The sequence below is a fragment of the Lampetra planeri genome, chromosome 22 (genome assembly GCF_965212315.1).
Source record: "Lampetra planeri chromosome 22, kcLamPlan1.2.h2, whole genome shotgun sequence".
In the NCBI taxonomy this organism is placed as follows: Eukaryota; Metazoa; Chordata; class Hyperoartia; order Petromyzontiformes; family Petromyzontidae; genus Lampetra; species Lampetra planeri.
The window spans coordinates 9,356,184-9,381,904 of record NC_136128.1 but is presented as its reverse complement, the minus strand read 5'-3'; the positions used below and the strand labels follow the sequence as shown (position 1 = coordinate 9,381,904).

General features: G+C 48.7%; 2 protein-coding genes and 2 non-coding genes across 11 annotated transcripts in view; 3 read left to right on the top strand and 1 right to left on the bottom strand.

The window, feature by feature from the left end:
• LOC144724990 (polyadenylate-binding protein 1-like) overlaps positions 1 to 14,086 on the bottom strand; it is a 24,413-nt gene extending 10,327 nt beyond the window's left edge. For 4 of the 6 annotated variants that reach the window (XM_078604376.1, XM_078604379.1, XM_078604377.1 and 1 more), the window contains exons 1-6: positions 13,561 to 14,086; positions 6,741 to 6,955; positions 4,532 to 4,647; positions 2,853 to 2,992; positions 1,934 to 2,028; positions 877 to 1,014 (exon numbers count right to left, since the gene is read on the bottom strand). In XM_078604376.1, the coding sequence (XP_078460502.1) occupies positions 877 to 1,014; positions 1,934 to 2,028; positions 2,853 to 2,992; positions 4,532 to 4,647; positions 6,741 to 6,955; positions 13,561 to 13,753 (897 nt within the window). In that variant the 5' untranslated portion in view covers positions 13,754 to 14,086. The remainder of the gene's footprint in view (positions 1 to 876; positions 1,015 to 1,933; positions 2,029 to 2,852; positions 2,993 to 4,531; positions 4,648 to 6,740; positions 6,956 to 13,560) is intronic. The other 2 variants (XM_078604378.1, XM_078604381.1) reach the window with 1 other exon arrangement.
• ASB7 (ankyrin repeat and SOCS box containing 7) lies at positions 14,079 to 25,721 on the top strand. Of its 3 annotated transcripts, none has more exons than XM_078604382.1 (8): positions 14,079 to 15,596; positions 16,408 to 16,508; positions 18,152 to 18,257; positions 19,423 to 19,702; positions 20,725 to 21,203; positions 21,558 to 21,740; positions 22,421 to 22,634; positions 23,475 to 25,721. In XM_078604382.1, the coding sequence occupies exons 2-8, from the start codon at positions 16,465 to 16,467 to the stop codon at positions 23,777 to 23,779; spliced, it is 1,611 nt and encodes a 536-aa protein (XP_078460508.1). In that variant the 5' UTR covers positions 14,079 to 15,596; positions 16,408 to 16,464; the 3' UTR covers positions 23,780 to 25,721. The 3 variants fall into 3 exon arrangements, with proteins under 3 accessions (XP_078460508.1, XP_078460510.1, XP_078460511.1); XM_078604384.1 differs by having other exon boundaries at positions 14,079 to 15,804; XM_078604385.1 differs by lacking the exons at positions 14,079 to 15,596; positions 16,408 to 16,508 and adding an exon at positions 16,657 to 17,660.
• Positions 15,885 to 15,958, top strand: TRNAI-AAU (transfer RNA isoleucine (anticodon AAU)). The gene has a single exon. It is a non-coding gene; the product is annotated as a tRNA-Ile (tRNA).
• TRNAA-AGC (transfer RNA alanine (anticodon AGC)) lies at positions 16,158 to 16,230 on the top strand. Its single transcript has one exon. It is a non-coding gene; the product is annotated as a tRNA-Ala (tRNA).

Below are 25,721 nucleotides of genomic sequence, written 5' to 3'. Positions count from 1 at the left end.
TTATCGTCGCGACCGCGTTTCCTCGAAACGCGCTAATATGTGCACGTGCGAACCACTGTATTAAAGCGTATAATGATGCACCTATTAAAATGACTACGTGAGCAACACGTGCACAATTGTGCATGGATCGGGGAATCGATATTTATACATTGTGGCTATAAATGGTGTAAATGACTGCCAGCAGCCATCAGGCGCTATATTCAACACCTCCCCCCACCACCTCAAATGATGACAATTCATCACATTGCATGGAAAGCGCAACTCCAACCACGTCCGGCAGGGCGACGATGCATTGGTTAGAGCAATGGTTCTCAACCAGGGGATACGCGAACCTCTGGGGGTACATGGCAATGTCCCAGGGCGAACGTAAGGTGATTTATAAATGTGTGAAATTATACCGTACATGAGAGTCATCGGTGAATAATCATGTACGAATCTGGCAATATAAAATACCTACGAAAATATTTTTATCCATGTGGCAACCTATAATAATTTAAAAGACCACTCTAAACTCACCGATTGTAAACAATGTGGGGTTTTTCCAAGAGCAACTGGCGAGCACGCACAAATTTCGTCACGCATGCAGTGCCGCCCGTTGAATTTTTGTTTTTATCCGCTTCCAGTTATTGGGCTAGTTAGGCGACCTCACAAAATGGGCAATTGGTTCAAATACCAATGATCATTGGTTGAAACACAACTCAACAAGGGGTACCTCCCCCCCACAGTAGCCCAAAAAAGGTTGAGGACCACTGGGTTAGAAAGCACACAACTGGCTCGCCAAATCCAAAGAAAGGGTGCCCCCTCGCCATCGCATCAGCTTTTCACATTGGCTTAGCTCTGCCCTCGTGCCTGGAGAGGCAGGGTGGGGGAACTCGCCTGGTATCTGCTGATCCTCTCCTGCTTCAGCATCTCAAATTTGCGCTTCAGCTCAGCCTGGCGTTCGCCCTTTTTCTGCGCCCGTCCCACGAAGACGGTTCTCCCGTTCAGCTCTTTACCATTCATTTCATTCACCGCCTTCATACATGTAAAAAATAAACACACCGTTAGCAGAGTAATGAGCGACTGCACAAAGCAAACTGGCTTATTAAATTAGGTTTTTAAATCGAATTCGGCTTAGGAATACCATTCTTCAACCTCGGGTGTGCCCAGTATCAGCTTGGATATTTGTCGCGGATGTTATACACGATCAAGAATCCAACTCGGGCCTCCGGGTTCTTTGCGCAGTGCGTGAACGACAACACGACCGCAACCCACACAGCTTTAGAAGTCAAGACAAAGAGCCCTGCTTTAACAGACTGAGGGCAAGTGTTGTTTGCAAGTAGCACCGATGAAGGCAGGTACGGCGCACGAGGGTGGGTGGCCAGCACCACGCCTGGCCGCCTTTGTCTCCCGAGTGGCAATGTTTACAGATCGCCCCAGGTACTCGTTTGCGGCCGAGTCGACCTAGGGGAGGCCCAGGAACGGTTCAGGTGGCCGTGAGCGGGAATCGAACTCTGGTCGCCGGGTTCGTAGCGCAACGCAGCGCAAACCGCTACACCACCGCTCAAAATGAGACAAAGATCCCCCATTTAGCCTTAACAGACTGTAGGAGCAAGTCCTGTTAGCGAGCACCTATGAAGGCCGGCACAGCACACGAGGGGGTGGGTGGCCAACACCACACCCGGCCGCCTTGGTCTCCCGAGCGGCAATGTTTACACATCGCACCAGGTATTCATTTGAGGCTGAGTCGACCTAGAGGAGGCCCGGGACCGGTTCAAATAATCCTCACTGGTGTTGGCTGTGAGCAGGAATCGAACCCGGGTCGCCAGGTTCATAGTGCAGCGCGCTAACCGCTATACTACCGCTCGGACACATACACGTGGCAGAGCTAAACCGGAGCCAAGATGGCTGTTTTAATGCGGTAGGGGTGGGGGGAGGATAAACATCATCGCACCCGCTGCGCGTCTTCGTGTCGCTCGAAGCTCACAAAGCCAAATCCGCGGGATTTTCCGCACTCGTCGGACATCACGCAAACGCTCAGGGCCTTCCCTGCGAGACAGAAACACGGCCGTTAGGGTCACAAAGTAGTCAGGCTCTCGGGCTCGCATTCCAAAACAATGTTTTTCTACACTTAAATTGGTTACATTATTCCAGCTCTGAGAATAAAAAAAATATCGGATTGAACATCACGTGGCAAACGTTACTTAGGTGGTACGGGCAGGTGGGTAGACTGAAACTATGCACTCAGATACTTGTGCAATATACATTTTCACGAGGAATATATCAATATTATATTTTAAATTAAAACTCCACATTAATCAACACTGCCCAAAAATGAAATAAATATATATTAGGCAACGTTTCAGACAATGGTCCTTCTTTATCATTGAGGGAAGGGCCTTTGATTTTCATGTCAAGTGTGTATTTTCCTCTTTCTACGACGCCGTTAATGACACGCGTGTTGAGGTTTTCCGATTCGGGCACCACTGCCCGCACCCTCCGAAGAGCGTGGTTTGGCTACGTAGGGTGCGAAAGAAGTTCCAAAATACATCAGTCACAATAAACACAGCAAAATTCCGCGTTATATTCAGGCAGCAGCGTTGAACGATAACTATTAACGCAGCACAAAACCAGTCATTAAAAGCATCCGCTTGCTATCTTTTGTCCAACTGCACCAAGCGCCTCTACAAAAGCAACTACTCGCGCGCCCCCCCCTACCCAACAGCACGAGGTCACGGGAAGGGATTTGGCAGCGCGTCACGGATTACGGCACAACCAATCTCAGTGGAGGGGAGGGGCGAAATAGAAAACGGAGTTCACCGCGGACCGCCAGCCAAAATCGGCATTAAGACGGGCAGTCGCCGCAAACTCACCGAACTTGCCAAAGAACTCTCGGAGCTTGTCCTCGTCCATGTCGTCGCCAAAGTTCTTGATGTAGACGTTGGTGAACTCCTTGGCCCTCGCGCCCATCTCCTGCTCGCGCTCCTTGCGTGACTTGAAGCGCCCGACGAACCTGCGACCGCGAGCACACGAAGGGCGTTTGGTCATCGTGCAAAACCGCGCGGAGACTCGGCCGCGGGTTACAGTTTGATTCAACAGTAGATCCCCCCGATTTAAAGCTTTCGTGACTGCAGGGATTCATATTATTCTTGGTTATTTCGGTAAAGTCACGTAGAAGGGAAATAATAAAATAATAAAAATGTAAAACAATAAAATTCACGACGTTTCGACAGCAACAAACCCACAGCTAAATTTTCTTGCTGCGCATTTCACACCTGATGATGATTGCTTGTGTTGCAGTCGAAACGTCGTGAGAATTGTATTGTTTTATATTTTTATTATTTTATTATTTCCCTTCTACGTGACTTTACCGAAAGAACCAAGAATATAGTAGATCCCCTCTGAGTCTGATTGGTAACATTCTTAGCATTGTCCATCTCATTTCGCACCATCCCATTCGTACCACCCGTCTCATTTCCGTTTACATTATCCATCTCACACAGAGGACCGTTCACATTTTGGCAGCCTTTACTCCAAAGCACTGGTGAGACACGGCCATAAAGAGAGGATGTCTCTGGTGTCAGCGAATCTGTTTCAAGTACAGTGCCATACATTATCAAAGCGTATGTTTGCATTTTTTTTACCACATCTATGTGAAGTTAATGCAGGCTTAACACCTTGAAATAGGTGGCCCTTTGGTGTCCAAACATCTTCACACCTACTGTATTTATGCCAGCGGAAAGCCTTTTCCATCATTCAATATCTTAATGCTGGAAACAGGGTCTCCCGTAGATGCCACGCTTGTCGCATTCCGACTGTTATGACGCAGTTATAACTCAGGCGGCGGCACGGATTGCAAGGAGCCAGACGCCACGGTGACCTGGCATGCACATTCATGCAGAAAGATAAAGATCCCCCGTATAGCCTTCGCAATCTGTTGTGGCAAGTGCTGTTGGCGAGTAGCACCAAAAAAGGCGGCACAGCACACGAGGGGGTGGGTGGCCAGCGCCAGGCCCGGCCGCCTTTGGTCACCTCCAATGCTGACGCTTACACATCACACAGAGTACTCATTTGAGGCCGGGTCGACCTAGGGGAGGCCCAGAAACAGTTCAGGTAATCGTCACTGGCGTCATCCGCGAATGGGAAATCAAACTCTGGTCGCCGGGTTTGTAGCTCAGCAGCGCCCACCACTGCACCACCACCCCAATAACAACCGCCATTCGCCACTAAGTGCCGGTGACGTCACCAAAACGCTTGTGCCAGGCCATGTGCACCTTGAGGCCATGTGCACCTTGAGGCCATGTGCACCTTGAGGCCATGTGCACCTTGAGGCCATGTGCACCTTGAGGCCATGTGCACCTTGAGGCCACGTGCACCTTGAGGCCACGTGAAGTGTCGAACGCCCGCTGGCAGGAGGTCACGGGGCAGACCCAGGTGCCACGGGTCGACTGACTGAGATGACCGAGATGACTGGCTGATGCACCACCTGTGCCCCCTACTGTGCCAACTTCCACCCCCCCACACACACACACTCTCACGCGCGCAAACTCACACTTTGCGGTCGTTGAGCAGCATGCCGTTCATCTTCTCGATGGCACGGTCGGCCGCCTCCTGCGTCTCAAAGTGAACAAAGCCGTAGCCCCGGGAACCGTTCTCGTCACACACGACCTGCAGGAAGGGACCAAATGTTCACGATTCGCGATGAAATTTTGGGTTGCTCGGCTACGTTCACGATCAGACCAAAATTCGTGTTTTTGCAGAACCCTCACGGCCAAACGAATTGAATTGCCGCGTGTGCCAACGTTCAACGAGTCGCTTAGTATTGTTTTCCGCTCGCATGCAAGGTGAAGAACCACTCACAACCAAACTAAGCTATTAGACAGACGATGCTTTTTGTTTGAAACTAAGTCGAGCATCAGCAGGAAAAAATAGAGGACGTTAGAATCACGACCCAGAGGTCATGAACTCGTAGCAACAACCATTCAGAACTTTACTGGATATTAACCAATACAACTTGATTCTAATCTTAATTTTAAAAAAATGTTTTTCTAATTCATCTGCGCCCATGATGTGTACGTTTAGCACACAACCAAATCACAACAAAATCCCACCTCGTTGGGTGTTGAGCCAAATTAGTGTGTGGATGGGAACCTGTCTGGGAATACCATATACAGTAAAACCTTGGATTGCGAGTAACTTGGTCTGCGAGTGTTTTTCAAGACGAGCAAATTATTGAAATAAATATTCATTTGATAAACGAGCGAGGTCTTGCAATACGAGTAGTACGTATACACTTTGTCTGCCGAGCGTCACGTGATCACAACTGATATACGAGTGCTTTGGATTACAAACACGTTTCCGGAACGAATTATGCTCGCAATCCAAGGTTTTACTGTATTTGTACGGATTGGTCCGTCATGTAGCCAGATGGCAGTGGAGCAATAAATTCTGGAATCTGTGGGGCAACATAAACAATGTAACTGCGGTAAGTTCACGGTTGTGATCTATAGCTCTCCGATGCACTTTCAAAATCATTTCTCAAGAAGCTCCCAGAACGTTGCGCGAAACGTCGGACATCATGCCGACCAACCCAAAAACACATCAGGGAACTCTTGATTGTTATCCCGTTTAATGGGTGGTGGCCTTTCTCCAGATACTCCAGTTTCATTTCACGAGCCAAACATGCATCGGTGGAATCGGCCAAGCATTGATCAAATATTTTTCAGGACTCTCCTGAAAAAAGCTTCTTAAACTCAGCAAAACTTTCCTGTATTAAATACAGGAAGTCCTCGCTGAACCATTTTTCACACGACGCATCGTCTCAAGAACACGGTTCTTCTATTAGGGAACACCTTTCGCACACAACGCGGCCAATTTTTACGCAGTTTCTGAGGGGTCGTCAACTCAACCACTTTCTTGAGCTGCGCGGCTGAGGGGTATGGGAAGTCTAGGCATACGCACGGAATGGTACAGTACGTGGCGTACCCTCATCGCCTCTCAACCCAAAACAAGAAAAGCAACCACCTCCATCTGTGCAGAAAAAAATTGGATCTCATCTGTTCCATCTATAGGAGAGTGTCCTCCCCCCCCCTCACACCTGTGGGATTTCTCCGGGTCCTCCAGTTTCCTCCCTCGTGTCAATTCATTAATAAGGCTGATAACTGGAATAGAGGACTGCAGAGCTTGGGCAATTGCTGGCACAGGCTCGTCACGTGGCTGCCGTCTCCGTTTGTCCTCCTCCTGGTGCCTCCTGAGTCGTTCTCTCCTATTTTGAGTGGTGAGTGGGCGTGGATGGGTGAGTGTGGGTGAGGAGCGGTAGTGTAGCGGTTAGCACTACGCTGCGCTACGAACCCGGCGACCCAAGTTCGATTACCGCTCACGGCAAACACCGGTAGTGACGATTATCCGAACCAGTCATGGGCCTCCCCCCTAGGTCGACTGTTGTGGTGTGTAAACATCGGCGCAGGGGAGACAAAGGCGGCCGGGCGTGGTGCTGGCCACCCACCCCCTCATGTGCCGAGCCGGCCTTCACAGGTGTTCACTAACAGCACTTGCCCCTACAGTCTGTTCAGGCTATACGGGTGACCTTTGTCTTTGTGGGCATGAGTGGGTGATTTGAGGCAATTGTTGGTGCAGGCCTCTTCACGTGGCCATCTCCCTGCCTTCTCCGTTTGTCCTTCTCCTGGCACCTCAGGAGCCATTCTCTCTCTCCATGAGAGTGAGCGCATGCAGTGCCGCGCTACGCGTGAGCGACGGGTTACCTTGCAGGACAGGATGTTCCCAAAGGCGGAGAAGGTGTCATACATGGCCTTGTTGTCGATGGATTTGTCGAGATTCTTGATGAACACATTGCCGACGCCCGACTTGCGGAGGGACGGGTCACGCTGGGACCACATGATGCGGATTGGCTTTCCCTTGATGACGTCAAAGTTCATTGTGTCCAGTGCCCGCTCGGCTGGGAGAAGACAACACATGTCTAATTCAAACCAGATGAGGGGAGACAAAAAAACAGAAAAACAAAAGGTAAGTAAAAGATGGGGGCAAAAGCACAGTGCAGCACAGCAACATATTCTTAGGTTTTTTCGGTAAAATCACGTAGGAATTTTTTTTAAATTTAAATTAATAAAAGTAAAATAAAAATAAAATAAAAATCACGTTTCGGAGGCAACACAAGCTTCCGTCTTCAGGTGGAACCGTCACAGCACGATTGCTGTATCAAGTAACACAGCAACAATTTCGACCCGCACCCAAATTTTTTTCATTACAATATTTCGTCCGAACAAAAAAACTCCCTTTGAGACAGAACGTGTCTCGTTTGCGCGGGTGCTCAGGGTGTCGATCGATAGCATGCATAAGCAAACATGTCATGACATGTGCACACAAACACACATTTTTAATACATAACTTATGCATTTAAAAACAATGAATATTCACATCAGGTGACGCCATAACACCATAGACGGGCAAAGACACACGCACACTTCCAAGTGCCTGCTTTTATTTCACGTCAGCTTTAATCATATTACAGCGCACTGCCAAATCCTATAGATTGGGCTCCATCTGAAACAGTTTCCACCCCTCCACCAATCTATGCCCGTTGCCAATTGTGTTAAATGGCATCAAGTTTACACGGCAAAGTAGCCATTCAAATCTCTCACAGGGCACTGTGGTTAACAAAATAAACGAACTTGCATTTGTCGCTACATATCCATGTTTCATATTTTCTCGTCCATTAGACTATTGGCCTTCTGAACCATTATTATCCAGCATCATTTAAGCAGACAATATGGACTGTTCTTCTTGGTTCTTTCGGTAAAGTCACGTAGAATGGAAATAATAAAATAATAAAATAAAACACAATAAAATTATTCTCACAACGTTCCGGCCACAACGCAAGCAGCCGTCCTCAGATGAAGACCAGGTCTGACTTTACCGAAAGAACCAAGATGAATCCCTGCAGTCACGAAAGCTTTAAATATGGACTGTGTTGACATTCTGGGTCCCATCAGCACGTGTTCAACAAGTCTCACAGGAGCAACTCATCTCATACACGCGTACCTAGGCAGTGTCCCTGGTTGTCCGATACGCGAGAAGCTTCGTAAAGTAGGGGAAAAAAACGATAAAAATAACCCCGGCAGGCTGCCACAGTGTTCTAGCGACGTCACTGCAAAACGCGCCCTATCAATTTACTTTATGTCGCAGTCACGTTTCAAAAGTAGTGCTGATAAATGTGAATATGATCCTTTGTTTTTTTTCCAATAATAAAACTCCAACATGTACAATAACACAGGCTGCGTAGATACCTACACGAGCCGTTTCCTTTTTCAAGCGAGATCTTCCTTTGGTGGCAGTGTTTCGTTTCGTCAATTGTGTTTTAACTACCTTAACTGTAGGCCACAACATTTTCTCCGAGTCTTTTCTCCCAGTTGTCGACTTTTGAATTCCCCTCCCATCGTCTCGTTTCCCACAATTTCTTAAAACCCTCGCGCAATGCATAATAACAACGTGTAAAGTGTTTTCTATTACAACTTTGAACAAGCATTGTGTTTAGTTTGTTATCCCCCCCCCCCTGCACACCTCTGAATAGCACAACTGGTTATGTACGGTGCAAAAGTGCAACATACATACATACGGATAGTGCTGTTTGTGTTGCCAATCACTTGACATTTTGGGGCCTTTGCTCAGCAACTGCATACTAAAAGATAAACTGTGGGAGAGCACAGGTGGCATGCGCATGTGCCAGCCATCTGAAGTCATTTAACCCATTACCAGCTGTCGTGTACCCACTGCCAGGGGGGCATCCCACACTTCACATGACCTCAAGGTGCACTTTACCTGGCTCAAACTGATTTTAGTTAGGTTTATTTTTTAATCCACCTGGGGTAAGAGTGCTGTGGGTATGGCGGTCCCTCTGCCCTTCTACTGACTCCACCCCCACCTCACCCTGGGTTGATGAGACTGTGGCGCTGATTATCTTTGCCACTGCCCAACCCAAATTTCCCGGTCCTCCCCATCTGCATCCCTGCCACGCGACCTCCTGACCATTACCCTTCCTTCGTGTTTTTAATTGTGACATTGTTGTTGTTCTTACCAAGTGAGGACCAACTGGCAAAATCGTCAACTGGCACATTCGGATATGTCATCGTGGAGCCAATCGACACCAGCAAAACGACACTGTAGTGGACCATAAACGGGACGTGACATGTGCATGAACCTGGCAGCTCCCAAGACGAAACGATCGCACAACACTACTCGCCAACATTAAACTCGGAATCAAAAAACACCCAATGAACATCAGAGCAAAATCTAACAGGTGGCTATATCAAAATGGAAATAACAAAAATCTGTTATTTACATCTGGCCACAGGTAAAATTGTAACATAAAGGCAACGATGATATTTGGCCTCTGCAATGAGAACTAAAACATCGGACAAATAATAGACAATGAAATGTTGAACGCACACACCGACTTTGCATTCCATTATTTAATGGCTGACACAAGCCGTGGAAACAGCTGAATATGCAGAGTGAGCAATAAAGTCAGTCGAGTCAACACCAACATAGTCGGCAGCCGCTGTCAAAAGCCCCATGCGTTAAGGACGCAAAACATTCCGGCAACACCACGCCAACACGTCTCCGTGTGGATATATGCGTCCGTGTCTCTCTCAGTGACTTTCTTTTCGGGGTCTCTCTGTCCGTCTTCTGTCTCTCCTCCGTGTCCGTGTATCGACGACGGTTCAATGTTCACATGCCATTTTATTGAGGGACTGTGTGTTATCTTGGTGTGGTCTGGCACTGTTTTTGCTGCCTTGACCAAGCTTAATAAATCAGACTACAGTAATATAATTACGTAATTATTCATATTTAGTGACTTGGTTACCATTTTCTCTATTTTGCACTCCTATCGTGCCGTTGCAACTTTCCGACCCGCCCACACTGGACATCTGTGAAAAAGAGCTTCATAGCTCATCGGATTCCTCCTGCAGTCTAAATAAAAATTCTGATCCGACTCAATTCTGATCTCTCACTCTCCCCCATGTCTCAGTCTTTCTCTCTCCTCAGTGTCGCCACCACTCTCTCACTTACTCTCTCCACGTCTCCATCTGTTTCTGTCTCCGTTCTCTCTCTTCATCTCCCCGTCTCAGTCGAGGTCTGCCTCACATTTAGTACAATGCTAACCAATGCTCTTCTGAATATCACACCGTTATGACACGCAAGATTATTTAGATTTAAGGTTTTTCAATTAAGCAAGAATAAATTACTGCACTTAAATGCAAGTGCATGCAGGGGATGCCAGAAGATTCATGGAGATACAGGGTAAGCAACTTTTGAGAGTTCACAGAGTATAAAATGGAAATAATGTTGCAGATGTCATCAAAAGGAGGTTATTACGATTTATAGGGCAAAATGTGCAAGATGGAGGAGAACAGGTTACCAAGACAGCCATTGGAGTAGCACCCAAAGGGCTAGCAAACAGGGGGATATCCTCAATCAGATAGTGATGATGAGATTGGATGAGTTAACATCCCAGGTTTAATTTTGTATTTGCAATCATGGTAAATAGGCAGGAGACACGCTAGCAAGGTGTGCGGTTGGAATCAGTTGCAACATCTGTAATGGTACCCTGATCTTAAGGGCTTATAAGGATAGTTACCAGACGTAACAGTTTTGGTTCAGCACTGTGGATACCGGATGATGGCACGCATTGTAACCAAACACGTCCAGTCTGTTTAGTCGACGAGGTAATTCAAGCAAGTTGTGTTCCATGCCAGCACTGGTCCTGATTTGTCATGTGGTTATGTAACCACGGCCTGTGTCGAGCCGAGAAATGAGAAATGATCCAGGGGCCATGCACCTGGATCACACTCTGGTAAAATGCCACGTTGTGGCACAGCCGTGTGGCGAGTAGACCCGAGTATTCAAATGTCAATCGTAGAAAATGTAGTAGTAGTAGTGGTGGTGGTGTCAATTGGTCTCGCAACAGCAACATCCAGCTCATGGGTAAAGGTGCAGCACTGCAATTGCTTGATCACGCCACTGCAGGCAGAAGGGCGTCCACGAGAGGGAGCTCTAGAGATTTGGTCTACTCTTCCACGCTGACTAGGCGTCTGGGAAGATGTGGGCATACCAACACTTAACCCCGGATAGTCGGCTCTAGAGGCGGCTAACAACAGTGAAATTAGCAAGGACTTTAAGCTAAATTCACAACAGAAGTTGCGAGATGTTTGCAAATGATCTCAAAGCAGCATCGGCTCCACCGAATGCTGAAATACAAATGCACATCACTTTGCCAATCCATTGCTTCAAGTATTCTCCCACATCATGTCGGTCATGATGGTTGTTTGACCATACTTCACCAGTCTAGTCAGTGCAGATTGGTGAAGGGTGGGGCTAGAGGAGGGGGGGGGAGAAACCGGTTTATATTTCACTTGCCACTAAATGGCGGTGGTGGACAAATCAAACTCAGGCCGTCGGGCTTTGTAGCACAGTGCGCAAACCGCTGAACCACCACTCCACTCCAGACCGTATGTTAGAATGGCTTCAATAGAAAACCTAAGCGGGAGCAATAAAAACAAATAACGCAGCAGCTGCCAGGCTCAATTGGCCAGGACGCATGCAGACGCAGTGACACGCACACAGCACTGGGAACGGGGAGAGATGGGGCTGAACGATTAATCGATTTCAAATCGAAATCGCAATTTGAAACAATGCGATTAGCAAAACGCAAAGGCTGCGATTTTTTGCGATTTTAAAAGTCGTATTACTTTATTGGAATCGTTTTATTTTTCATTATTATAACTTTATTCATTTAACTTAACAATTGTTCTATGTTTGATTGTTCTATTTCAATTAAAACATTTTAATAAATACATGTTGGAAGCAATTCATATATTTTAAGTTCTCATCCTTGCATTAGAATATATAGAGCAGTTCATATTTTGATGCTATCATGTGGGAATTCTCCATCACATGTTTTAAATCTATTACACAGTGAATATTGAACTGAAGCTTGACTTAAAATATTTAATCGCAATATCTGTCAGAAAAATCGCAATTAGATATTTTCCCCAAATCGTTCAGCCCTAGGGAGAGAGAGCTTTTGTCTGGGAGCAAGACTTCGCATAGAGTGCGCGTTAACCAGGGATGTGCACCCAGAGGGCCCCAATCTGACTGGCCAGGGAAACCAACTCCTTGGTCGGTCACCCACCATTCTAGTTGCCAGGGTATGGGGCCGAGCTGTAGATGTCTGCCTTGACCCTGACCACTGGGTCTGGGTTATGTCTAGGAATAGCCTAGCGCGCAACACACTGTAAGCTTGGTAAACAGACGCGCAGGGCCTAATCCTGACACCAGCATAGGATACGTTGCGGTGCAGCCAAAACCTTGATCGTGTTCGAGGTCTGCAGAAAACCCTAATCCTGGCACGGCCACTACTACGGAATGAGTCTTATGGACTGTCCTAATTGTGAAATGAGAGACGGCTGGTCCAATTGATGATACTGCAACTTAGCGTGCTCAAGTTTGAGAACAGCCAAAATGTGGCATTTTGGAGCCAATACTAACATTGCTGTTGTTTCGAAGATGGGATTGGCCATAACCCTGACATTTTAAATCAGATAATTCCCGAGGAAGTCTTGAGCAGCATCGGGAAGCTGGTTATTTCCAGCCCTGATTAAATTGGGGCTACGAATTACAGAGACAATCTCCTACACAACACAGGCTTCCGGAGGGAAACATATACTACACTTAGGAGCCAGTTCCAGCCGTGACACCAGTTCTAGACACGAGTTTAGGGACTGCCCTAAACGTCAGGAGACATCATGATGCTGCAGGAAACCCCTGACCCCAGAACCCCCAACCATTTTAAGGCTTAGGACGTTCTCCAAGACCCGTTTCCGTTGGGTGTCCACATAAACCAATCTCCCAGCTAGAGAAATAAGTGGAGAATACTCCGGTAACATACTAGAAAGCAGTGGATCAGACACTGGTTTAGGGCCGCAGCCGCTAGAGGGATATTGTACAGAACGACGGCCAACAACCTGAGGCTCTTTAAAGGGGACTTCTTCGTGATGTTAGCTATTACAGACCCACCCCTGTCTCGTATCTACATGCCACGCGGCTCTTGAAAGCCTTTTTTTTACAGAATTCGATCAAAACGGGCTCGTATTGTTACGTTCGCTGCCGAGCCCTGGTTATAGAACACAGGGATAGCAAAACCCCCTACTACATACTGGTTAGGCAATGCCCTATCATCACAAGGAATAGGGCACTGGTTTACGGATTGCCCCCACAATCGTGAGGGGGTGATAGGTTTTTATCCCGTTTGAGTTGAATAAAAAACGAGATAATACCCATCGCCGCTTGATACGTCTCGGACGTTACACAAACACCTCCAATGTGCCGTAACACGAGGCTGGAGCCAACGATAACACGTACAACCGGTTTGCTGTACAGTGTCCGCAATATCTCACATACCATACACATTTGATCGATGCCAATCGTTGTTGTTGATGATCATTATTACGAGAAAGGTAAGAAGCGATTCGTGGGGAGAGAACGGACAAGGTCATCGATACGTACCGTCTGCGGGCTGTTGGAAGTTCACGTAGGCATAGCCCAGCGAGCGGCGGGTTATCATGTCCCGGCAGACCCTGATGGACAAGACGGGCCCGGCAGGGGAGAACTTCTCATAGAGCATCGCCTCAGTCACGTCGGGGTGCAGGTCGCCCACGTACAGCGACGCCATCGGATAACTTGGTCCGCTCGGATTCATGGTCGTGGCGGGGTGGTGGGTGCCGCTTGGTTCAGCCGGGGGTAGACGCGCAGATTCCCGCAGGGAGACTAGGAAAGGTCGGTGGCTGCCCTGGCTCGCGGTCGATCGGCAGGCCCTGGGCGGTGTCGCAACGAACGCGGCGGTGTGGCGACAAAACTGCTGTTTCGAATTTGTAAAGCTTTTTTTCTCCTGTTATTTCGTGATTTTTTTTGTTTTTATGTGTTTATTCACGTGTGTTAAAAAAAGAACCCCCGCAGGGACTCTTTTTCAAACGAGCACGTGTAGCGGGGATCAAGCTTAAGGGAAAAGTTGAAGAGAAGTAGTCCCCGGTGCGCAATGATTATATATAGCTGAGTATCCCTCCGCCGCGCACCTGCAATGGGAATAATTTCCGGCGCATCACCGCTAGACAATTAAGTGACGCGCCCCTAGGCGAGAGCACATGGCCTTTTAGCTTAACACGATTACCATACAATGTGCCAGGGTGGTCGAGATGTCTTGTGACCCCCAATTAATTGACTCATAACTTCTACTCTTAGGTTCTTTCGGTAAAGTCACGTCGGTAATAGAAAACAAATTATAATAACATAAAATAATAATAAATGAAAATAACTTCTAGATTTTAAGCTTTCACTTGATACAGTAAATTTAGCTGTGACGGTCCCACCTGAAGACGGAGACTTGTGTTGCCTCCGAAACGTCGTGATTTAATTGATTTATTTTAATGTATTATTATTTTATTTCTATTATTTTTTACCTACGTGACTTTACCGAAAAAACATAAGAGTATGACCCATAACTTTTACTGATGACGACCGCTTGTGTTTTTTTATTTTCTTTGAACCCATCTTCGTGACTTTACCGAAAGACCCAAATAACATAACTTTGTTTTATTCCTTCGCATATTCATATCTGTTTTAAATAAACATTTTTAAAATATATAAAGTTTTGGTGAACTAAATGGGGGGTCACAAGACATCTGGATCACCCTGTACAGTTCAAATGTACAGTGTGGTAACGTATGTAACTAATATAATCCACATGTTTATAGACGTTAAATATATGAATTTTGTTTACGTTTTATATCGATAAAATGAAAACAACGCGATTAAACAATTACAACTTTGACATAAAATAGAAAATCAAAACTATTCTAGGATAAGAAAGTAAGACACGCCACACTTGTAGCCAATTTAAATTAAGTTTAGACAAATCTGGTCACCTACAAACCTTTGATTTAAAGTGCGTCTCATACCGTAATCCCCAGAATACATGTATTATTGTACATTACTTATACATGATATTTAAAAACACACAAAGCAATATACCAGATAATACATTTCCACATTACAATAACATGAACTTGTCACGGTTGTTTGAACTGTATACTCCACGCTGGTAAATGTACGTTGGTTAAAATATAATTCGACACTGATGTTATCCGTGGCTAGTAATTGCACGTGCAGTTTGAAGAGAACATAAAATCAGTGTCATCTTCGGATTATCCGGCAGTGCTGGAACAGGCAACCATCATACACGTAAACTTAAACCCCTTAATCCGTATCGTTTGACTGCACTTCCATGCTCACGCACACGGTGTGGACAGGTCCTCATCCAGTAGTGGATTTGACTTTCGACTACTATAATTAAAGACATTACAGTGTGTCCCCATGTTTGCCGCTGGACGGGAGGTGCTGGGCGAGGCTTGGTGACGTCACAACAACACGTGACGCGTCACGTGGTTTTTTTGTGGAGGTGCCCACCATTTGGCGTGTTCATCCAGCAGCGGATTGAGAAAGGAATATCTTCGAGATGGCTGACGATGTTACAGCAAAGCAGCAAGGTAGATGAGCCTGACAGACGTCCAAATAAGGCGTTTGTGAGTCATTTTGAACTCCATTCAGCTCTCCAAGCTTCGTCGGGAAGTTAAACTCGCATTGTTGAAGGCTTAAAGCGGATGGCTCCAAAAACGACGGCTTCGCTTGACGACTTCCATTGACAGCGCTGGACGTTATTTGAGGCGCTTGATGAATGGGAAGACGACTGCTCGGGTTTGTGACGATGGTAATAAGTTGTAAGTTGGTCGTCGTAGTGCTTATAAGAGGAAAGGGTGTGCTCTGACGTTGCGGCTGGCCGGTTAGCTCAGTTGGTTAGAGCGTGGTGCTAATAACGCCAAGGTCGCGGGTTCGATCCCCGTACGGGCCACGAATATTTTTTATTTTGTTTTGGGGTTTCAGGAGTGACTTCGAACCGATGTTTTGTTCGTGCAATCGTTTGCACATTGTATATGTGTATTTTATTTTTGCAATAGCAATCCAAATGGTTTGCGTTTTGACCGGTCGGTAACACTATTGCGTTATGTTGGTAGTTATATGGGGTATGGTTAGCTCTTATAAAAATGTGCGGGGGATTAGCTCAGATGGTAGAGCGCTCGCTTAGCATGCGAGAGGTAACGGGATCGATGCCCGTATCCTCCAAAGGCCAATATTTTTTTTACACAATATTTGTTCGTCACCCCAAACATTAACGTTTTAACTTTACATGTTTAACCTACTTCATTAATGATGATTACGGATTGTCTTAAAGCAAGCACTGTTACATTTTGTGTACGTTTTTAATTGTGCATTTGACCGGCCCTCCACGTTATCGTTCAGTTTCCACAGACGGACACAAGGAGGCGCTAGCAGACAGAGCCACGAGGAAGCCCCAGGATGCCTCCCGTCTCCCATTGCGATTTCATTGATTCGTTTTACTGGTAGGAACCTCCCGGTTACACCTGCCCACATGGGATTATTGTGTCCGTCCGTCCGTTGTGCATCCAAAAATGGGAGGGGTACGGCTGGGTGGAGAGGGGAGGGTGGGGAGGGTGGGGAGGGACTGGGTGGGGAGAGTATATAACCTTAATTACCCCGACAAGCCGGCAGGTGTCACCCTGTCATTACGTATGTAAAAACTGGTCATTAGAAAACACGTCTGAAATGTAATTCTCATCAGGCCCCATGGTGTTAACAAGTGCAGTCTCCAACTTATCCAGTCTTTGGGCTCTCTGTTGATGTACTATGAAGTAGGACCATTGTCCGAAACGTCACCTACCATATATATACTTCTTAAATATGTTTTTGATTTAAAGCTTTCGTGACTGCAGAGATTCATATTTTGATTATTTCGGTAAAGTCACGTAGAAGGGAAATAATAAAATAATATAAATATAAAATAAAAATTCTCACGACGTTTCGACTGCAACACAAGCAATCATCATCAGGTGTGAAATCCACAGCAATACATTTTCTTAAATTATTTTAAGGCAACGTTTTTGACGAAGTGTGTTGAGTTTCGTTTTGTAAAAATTTATGTTTTAAAAACGTCTAATAGGCTACGTTTCACGTGCCAGCCGCTAGAAGCCGCTAGTTCGAGATCAAAACATTTCCACAGCGGCGCGTGTTGCTGCTGGTTGGTGGTGGTGGTGGTTGTTGTTGTGAAAAAATTCACGGCCATGTAACAAGAGCTGGGTGGGAGTGTCAACCCCCTATGTTTGTTCCCCAGGATGAGATTGTGTAACCACTGAAGACCATCCCCTTCCACGGCCAAACAGCCCAACAGCTGATCCTTCACCACCACCCACCCACCCATATTCCATCTCGGTCTATTTTGGTTCCAGCATCAGAGCCTCAGAGAGAGAGAGAGGCCGGATACACTCACTCACTCTGTGGCGCAGTCAGTTTTGTTTTATTGGTTGAGTTTATATATGTGTACTGTATATAATTGTGTACGTGATCTTGGCGTGAAGTGATATCAAATCGTTAAGGATATTGCCAGTTTGTGAGTCACCGCATTCAACATAATATGGATCGAGCGTAATGCTTGCAGAGTGAACTTCGAGTTCTGAGAGCAGATTGACCTTAAAGAGGTATGTATGTCATTTCGTTTGCACTGTCACTACTTGCACCTTAAATGTCACGTCAAGCAGTACAACACTTCACGAGACTTTACTCTTAACTGATGCATACATTTCACTGTACGTGTACAGCCCTTTGTCAGTCCACTGCTGGATGAGGGCCTCCAGGATGGGGGGTCATGCAGGGTCCCTTGACTATACTTCACCACGCTGGTCATTGCGGGTAGATTCATCCACCCATGTTTAGGACTTGGTCTACCGGACACTGTTTCGTCGCATTCACTGTGCTCTGCCACCACCCTACAGGTCACAACACTTATTTGGAACAGATGTTCGTGTTGAGTTTGTTGTCCTTCCCCCGCACGTTCAGATTAGCGCGGTTGGTTACGTACGGTGCGAAAGAAGTTCAACGTGCATATGTGTCTTTCTGCAACCCAAGGTGGCTCTTACAAATCTAAGACTGACTGGCCTCTTGATGAAGTATGTTGCCTCTCGCCCCACAGTCTGGAGATGCAGGCAGGAGGGGGCAACACGGGCAGCGTGAAGGAGAGATGCAAGAGACTGAGCGAGCGATCGGGAGCAGGAGAGAAGCCAGCCTTGCGTGGAGTGGTAACCCACACAGCAAACGAGGGATGTGTTCCCGATATTCGGATTAGTCCTAAATATGGAGCGTACCTCGGCCGAGACGATTTTTTTGTCTCCTGCATGACGTCACATGCGTGATTTTCCTATCAAAATTGATGCCACGTGCGACCAGGTGACGTCACTATTGTTAGCACGGAGACTTACATTAGTACATAATGTGATTTATCCGAAAATCCAAAAACATTTCAAAAATTGCCCTTAAATATTCAACCATCCAAAATCCTAAATTCATCCATACGTATGCATCAGTGAAACAATTACTTATCGCACTTTGCCGATCCACTGCTGGATGAAGGCCTGCCATGCTACGTTGGTGATCGGGGATATGACATCACGGCACTGGTCAGTGTTGATGAAGCGGTGGGGGGTGGTGGAGGGGTGAGGGCAGGTATGAGTCAGCACTGCCAAAACCTCACAAAGCACTTGTGAATGCTGGCAACAAAATTAAGCGGCTTATTGTTCTAATAAAGGTGACATTCTGATTGATGATGGTGTTGACATGTTACTTCTCATTTTGCCGACCACAATAACCCTATAAACAATGCTGGTGATGGTGATGACGAGCCGGGCATGTGGCTGCCTGTCATCCAGCACTGTGGAGGCAGCAGCGAGGGTTGGAGGGGGGGGTTCATCACACAGCGGTTGTGAAACTCCCTTCCCACGGGCATCGAGGTGCCATACCCTAGCTCGCCAGGAGAAAGCGGTGCAGAAAAAAAAATGTGGACTCCTCCTATCTCGTCTGTTTGGAATGCGTGGGTTTTTCCGGACACTCCGGTTTCCAAACACATGTAAATTACTCAATGATTGGATAATAACACCTTGATATTTAGAGGACCGCAGAGCTTGGAAGTGCCCACTAATCGTGTGGCTGTTGCTGTCTTCTCCGCTCGTCTTGTGGTTCCTCCTCGCGCCTCTTGAGTCATCCTCTCTCGGCAAGTGGACCAATCGCCACCTGTACGGGGATAGAGTGTTGCCCCCTCGCTTGTGTGGGTTCTCTTCGGGTGCTCCGGTTTCCTCCCCAAAGAAAAAAATTACAAAAAATATTTAGCAGTAACAAAAAATATAAACGATACAATCCCTGACCCCACCACCCTACCCCCAATCCCCCCCCCCCCCACCCCTTGCCCAGCGCTCGACCGCCGGTCGCGTTCTGCGCTTGCGAGTCGCCGTGGCGTGCGACGACGTGGTCTCCGCTCGCCGGTTGCTGCGGGAGATCATCGGCTCCAGCGTGGACGAGACTCCCGGATCGACGGCCGCTCCCGCTCCCGTCGCCAACGCTGACCTCCAGGGGAACTCCCACGGCTGGGCCACGGTGGCCCAGGTGCGCGACCGCAACGGCTGGACGCTGCTACACCTCGCCACGGTGCGCGGGAGCGAGGGATGTGTGCGGCTGCTCCTGCAACACGGAGGTCAGAGATGCCATTGACATGTGCCGCGCACAGGAACGTGCCAAAGCGTGTTTCCATTGCAGGGAATTACCGTATTCTCCTGAAATAAAACAATAGTTTTTGTATCCCGGGGGAAGGAGCGAGTAAGCTCAAAGGTCATCCCTGGTTGGGCGGGAGGGGGCGGAGATATAGGAATGGCACAAGAGATGTTGTCAGTGATACAACAAAACGGCATCATAACGACAAAGGACCATATAAACAATCGAACACGTGCGAACGCATTTGCAGCAGCAACTCTTCAAGGTGAACAACATTCACTGCGGTGCAATTATGAAATTAAATTACTGTATGCATCCTACACTACATGCCAGTGAACATGAGCTGGCACTGCTGATATCCAGCAGAGTTCGAATCTAGGTCTAGCCATCTTCTTGGTTCTTTCGGTAAAGTCACGTAGAAGGGAAATAATAAAATATGTTTTTTTTCCCTTCTACGTGACTTTACCGAAAGAACCAAGAAGATGAATCCCTGCAGTCACGAAAGCTTTAAATCGAAATTTTAGGTCTAGCCACTCTGTGATGTTTAATTCATTCAGCCCACTCACACAAAACAATTAAAGCCCATCATATTGCATGTTTTCGGTTAATCTGGGTTCTGTGACTAAACAAGTTGTGACAATCAGCTCTGGAAGTGGGCATGGGTGTAGATGCACCACCTATTGTGGATAAGAAGCAATTGGAGTAACCTCAGAAGTAGTCTGTGATGCCATCTTCCAGAGGCCATTCTCTAACACGGAGCACTGTTACACTGCATCTAATAACGCGATGTCAACATAAGCCAAATAGGAATAGAATTACAGGACACATGCATACAATAGACTGTCCGTCCTGGACTGCCAAAGAGTGCCATCCCAGCGATCAATAAGTACATCGTTGACATCGCTAGAATGTTATTGAAAAAGCCGATTAAAAGTATAATCACAGACCCCCCCCCCCCCACCACCTAATCGGTGACACGTAACTCGCTGTCTGTGGGCCCCCCAGTTGACCCGTGGGACGGCGATCAGGAAGGCGGCTTCACCGCGTTGCACTACGCTGCCATGGGCGGGCGCGGCACGGTGGCGCGCATCCTGCTGCAGTCACCGGCAGCGGCGGCGGCGGCACCGGGGAGTGCCCCAACTCATGTGGCTGCACCGCCAGTGACCCAGCCGGAGATCGAGTCTCCATCAGAAGCCCACTTAATCGCCGACGCTCCATCAGAGACCCACATGGAGATTGAATCTCCATCGGAAGCCCAACCGGAGCACGTGGCTCCATCGGAGACCCAAATTATCGCTTCGATTCCGTCGGGAATCAATGCTCCCGGCGCAGGGAAACCCCCACTGGGGTCTGGACCGGGATCAGCTGGGGTGGACCGGCGGCTGGGGTTGGTGGCCGCACGCAGCAGAGATGGATGGACTCCGCTGCACGTGGCTGCCAGCTACGGGCATGAGCACGTGTTGCGACTGCTGCTTAACTACGGGGTACGTCTGCGTGTCCGTGTGTGTGTGTCTGTGGAAAGGTTTTTTCATGGTGACGGCATTGCTGGTGGTGGTCGTGTGGCTATTTGACGATGACGATGTTGAAGAGGGCAGTGCTGGTGGTGGTCGTGTGGATATTTGAGGATGACGATGATGAAAACGGCGTTGCTGGTGGTGGTCGTGTGACTATTTATGATGAAATTTTGATGTTGAAGAGGGCAGTGCTGGTGGTGGTCGTGTGGATATTTGACGATGACGATGATGAAAACGGCAGTGCTGGTGATGGTCGTGTGGCTATTGATGATGCAATGTTGATGATGTTGAAGAGGCAAATATTTGACGACGGCGGCACGGCAGGCGGACGTGGACGCGCAGAACGGGAAGGGGCTGAGCGCGCTCGTCTTGGCCGTGATGCGTGAGCGCGAGAGCTGCGTGCGAGCACTGCTGGATCGCCGTGCTGACATCCGCGCCAACCACGACCTGGCGCTCTTCTCCGCCGTGCTCCGGGGCAGCGACACCATCTGCCGCCTCCTGCTGCAGGTGCCACGCTCACCGGGGGGTGGTTGATGGTGGTGGCGATGTTGGTGGTGGTGATGGTGGTGGTGGCGATGGTGGGGGAGGTGGTGACGATGATGGGGGAGGTGGTGACGATGATGGGGGAGGTGGCGGTGGCGATGGGGTGGAAGGTGGTGGCAATGATGGTGGGGTAGTTGGTGGCGGCGATGTTGGTGGTGGTGATGGTGGTGGTGATGGTGGGGGAGGTGGTGACGATGATGGTGGGAGGTGGTGGTGGCAATGGTGGGGGAGGTAGTGGCAATGATGGTGGGGTAGTTGGTGGTGGCGATGGTGGAGAGGCGGTGGTAGTGGCTGTGGTGGTGGTGGAGGAGGTGGTGGTCGTGCTGGCGGTGGGGAGAGGTGGCACAGTGGTGAGCACTCCGCGTTACAAACCCGGCGACCAACAAGATTGGCAAATATTTGTTAGAGGTCCTGGGCCTCCCCTAGCTCGACTCAGCCTCAAATGAGCACCTGGTGCGATGTGTATAAAACGTCAGCACTGGGGAGACAAAGGCGGCCGGGCGTGGTGCTGGCCATCCCACCCTGTCGTGTGCCGTATTGGCCTTCACGGGTGCTACTCGCCAACAGCACTTGCCCCAACAGTCTGCTCAAGGCTCTACGGGGGGGGGGGGGGGGGGGGGTCCCCCCGATCTTTGTGTTTGTAGAGAGGCGCGGACCCACGTGCGAGCCGGCCCTGCGACGGCCTCACGCCGCTCCACGTGGCCGCCCTGCGGGACGACGCGGCGTGCTCGCGCCTCCTGCATGCCCACGGGGCCCACGCGGGGACCCCCAACGCCGCGGGAGTCTCGGCCTTCTCCGTGTGCGCGAGGCGCGCGCGGTCCGGCAGCCCCTGCCTGCAGTTCCTGCGACAAGCGGCATGTACGATTCCGCACCACCCCCCCCCCCGGCTCCTACCACCCGGCCATGGGAATGTGGAATTTCAAACATTTCCGTGGCCTCGGATTTGCGAATGAGAATGGGGACGGTGTCTTTACATCTGTGGCCGTGTGGCAGCTTGAGATGTTTTGTTTCAGTTCAAGCACTTGATCAATGCTGCTGCTCATGACAATGCTGCTGCCAATACTCCATTTGCTGCTCATGATGATTGTCGTGAAGCTGCTGCTACTGATGTCGATGAAGCTACTGCTGATGACGAAGCTGTTAATGCTGCTGCTGATGGGTGATAACGACGATGATGATGATGCTTCTGCTGCTGATGATGCTGTTGCTGATGATGAAGCTGACGAAGTGGCTGATGCTTTTGCTGCTGATGATGCTGCTGCTGATGATGATGAAGCTGACGAAGCTGCTGATGCTTCTGCTGCTGATGATGATGATGAAGCTGCTGATGCTTCTGCTGCTGCTGATGATGATGAAGCTGACGAAGCTGCTGATGCTTCTGCTACTGATGATGATGATGATGAAGCTGACGAAGCTGCTGATGCTTCTGCTGCTGATGATGCTGCTGCTGATGATGATGATGAAGCTGACGAAGCTGCTGATGCTTCTGCTGCTGATGATGATGAAGCTGATGAAGCTGCTGATGCTTCTGCTGCTGATGATGCTGCTGCTGATGATGATGATGAAGCTGACGAAGCTGCTGATGCTTCTGCTGTTGCTGCTGACGATGAAGCTGAATGCGGCTGACATCCCACGCCGCCGCCACGGCGCGCGCGGTGTCTCTCTGTCCCTCCGTCTCCCCAACGACGCCGAACGCAGGCCGACCGCGCTCGCTGCTCGAGTGCAGCCGTGCGGCGGTGCGGCGGGCGGCGTGGCGCGCGGGGGCGCTGCCTCGCCTCGGGGAGCTGCCGCTGCCCCCCACGGTGCTCCGCTACGTCCTCTTCAGAGGCATCGACCTCAGCGACGGCGACTTCCGCGACGAGGAGGCGCCGAGGCACGCCGGTGGCGGTGGTGGCGGCGGTGGTGGCGGCAGCGGCGTGGGGCCGAGCAACCTGCCCCGCGGCCCGCTAGCGAACGGTGGTGGCCAGACGCGGCAGCAGCAGCAGCAACAAGAACAGCACTAGCTGTGATAGCACCAGCTGTGATAGCACCAGCTGTGATAGCAGCACCAGCTGTGATAGCACCAGCTGTGATTACACCAGCTGTGATATCAGCACCAGCTGTGATAGCAGCACCAGCTGTGATAGCAGCAGTAGAAGCAACAGCTGTGATAGCAACATCAGCTGTAATAGCAGCAGCAGTAGAAGCACCAGCTGTGATAGCAGCACCAGCTGTGATAGCAGCAGCAGTAGAAGCACCAGCTGTGATAGCAGCACCAGCTGTGATAGTAGCACCAGCTGTGATAGTAGCACCAGCTGTGATAGCACCAGCTGTAATAGCAGCAGTAGAAGCACCAGCTGTGATAGCACCAGCTGTAATAGCAGCAGTAGAAGCACCAGCTGTGGTAGCACCAGCTGTGATAGCAGCAGCAGTAGAAGCACCAGCTGTGATAGCAGCACCAGCTGTGATAGCAGCAGCAGTAGAAGCACCAGCTGTGATAGCAGCACCAGCTGTGATAGCAGCAGCAGTAGAAGCACCAGCTGTGATAGCAGCACCAGCTGTGATAGCACCAGCTGTAATAGCAGCAGTAGAAGCACCAGCTGTGATAGCACCAGCTGTAATAGCAGCAGTAGAAGCACCAGCTGTGATAGCACCAGCTGTGATAGCAGCAGTAGAAGCACCAGCTGTTAAAGCAGCAGCACTAGCTTTAATAGCAGTAGCATCACCAGCTGTGATAGCAGCAGCACCAGCTGTCATAGCAGCAGTAGAAGCACCAGCTGTTATAGCAGCAGCACTAGCTTTAATAGCAATATAAGCACCAGCTATTATAGCAGCAGCACTAGCTTTAATAGCAGCAGCATCACCAGCTGTGATAGCAGCAGCACTAGCTTTAATAGCAATATAAGCACCAGCTATTATAGCAGCAGCACTAGCTTTAATAGCAGTAGCAGCACCAGCTGTGATCGCACCAGCAGCTGTGATAGCAGCAGTAGCAGCACCAGCTGCGATAGCAGCAGAAGAAGCTGTAATAGCAACAGCAGCAACAACAGCACCAGCTGTAACCCCACCAGCATAAGCTGTGATAGCACCGGCACCAGTTGTGATAGCACCGGCACCAGCTGCAATGAGGGCCCGATTAAGGTTCTTGTTACTTCTGTTTTCGTAGGTACTGCCGCCCCTACGGTGCTGCTGCCCCATGACACTACTACCGGCACTGTCACTCGCTTGTTTCAGACAGATGTCGTTATTGCTGATACGTCCATCGTTTAGTCTGTGCCCTGATTCGACGGGAGCGCGCTGCGTGCCGCAGATAAGCGGATTTGGTTTGAGATTATTGAGAGAGAAAAAGGTACGCCTAAATATATGAGAACATTTCTTAAACTGTTTTACTGTGCTTATCATATGGGATGACGCGGCTTTAAAAGGATGCCGTTCATTTTAATCGATAACAAATTCAATGTTCTGCCAGAATGACCACGTGGCGAGCACCATATTGCTTTGCTTTCGTTTAAGCTGAAAGATGTTGGTTATTTTAGGTGTAATATGCCTCGCCTACAAGTCAACGACTTGTTACCACTGCAAGGAAATGCCAAAGAGCAGCCATAAAAACACACATACTTATTCAAGAAGATATATTGGTGACAAAAAAATGCATCATACAAAAAAAACATGGTCAAATGGGTTTTTTTCGTAGGCCGTAGGCATAGTGCCTATTGTGCCTATTCGATAAAACAGCCCTGGCTGTAATAGCACCAGTAGCAGTAGCAGCAACAGCACGAACTGCAATAGCAGAAGCTGTAATAGCATCAGCAATAGCAGCAACGTCACAAAGCTCTGCCCCCCCCCAAACAAAAAAAAACATGCTTCAAATCGCTTTAAACTATTGTCATTGTAGTCCGTATTTAATGTGGCGGTGCACTCTGATGTTGTAGTAGAAAACATGTATTAAAAAGTCTATTTAATTAA

Bases quoted from the DNA above. Each gene is read 5' to 3' on its own strand.
- ASB7 (XM_078604382.1), top strand. From the start codon at position 16,465: ATGCCTCCCGTCTCCCATTGCGATTTCATTGATTCGTTTTACTG. The intron at 19,703-20,724 runs GTCAGAGATGCC...TGGGCCCCCCAG, and splicing joins GCTGCTCCTGCAACACGGAG to TTGACCCGTGGGACGGCGAT. The intron at 22,635-23,474 runs GTACGATTCCGC...CGCCGAACGCAG, and splicing joins GTTCCTGCGACAAGCGGCAT to GCCGACCGCGCTCGCTGCTC.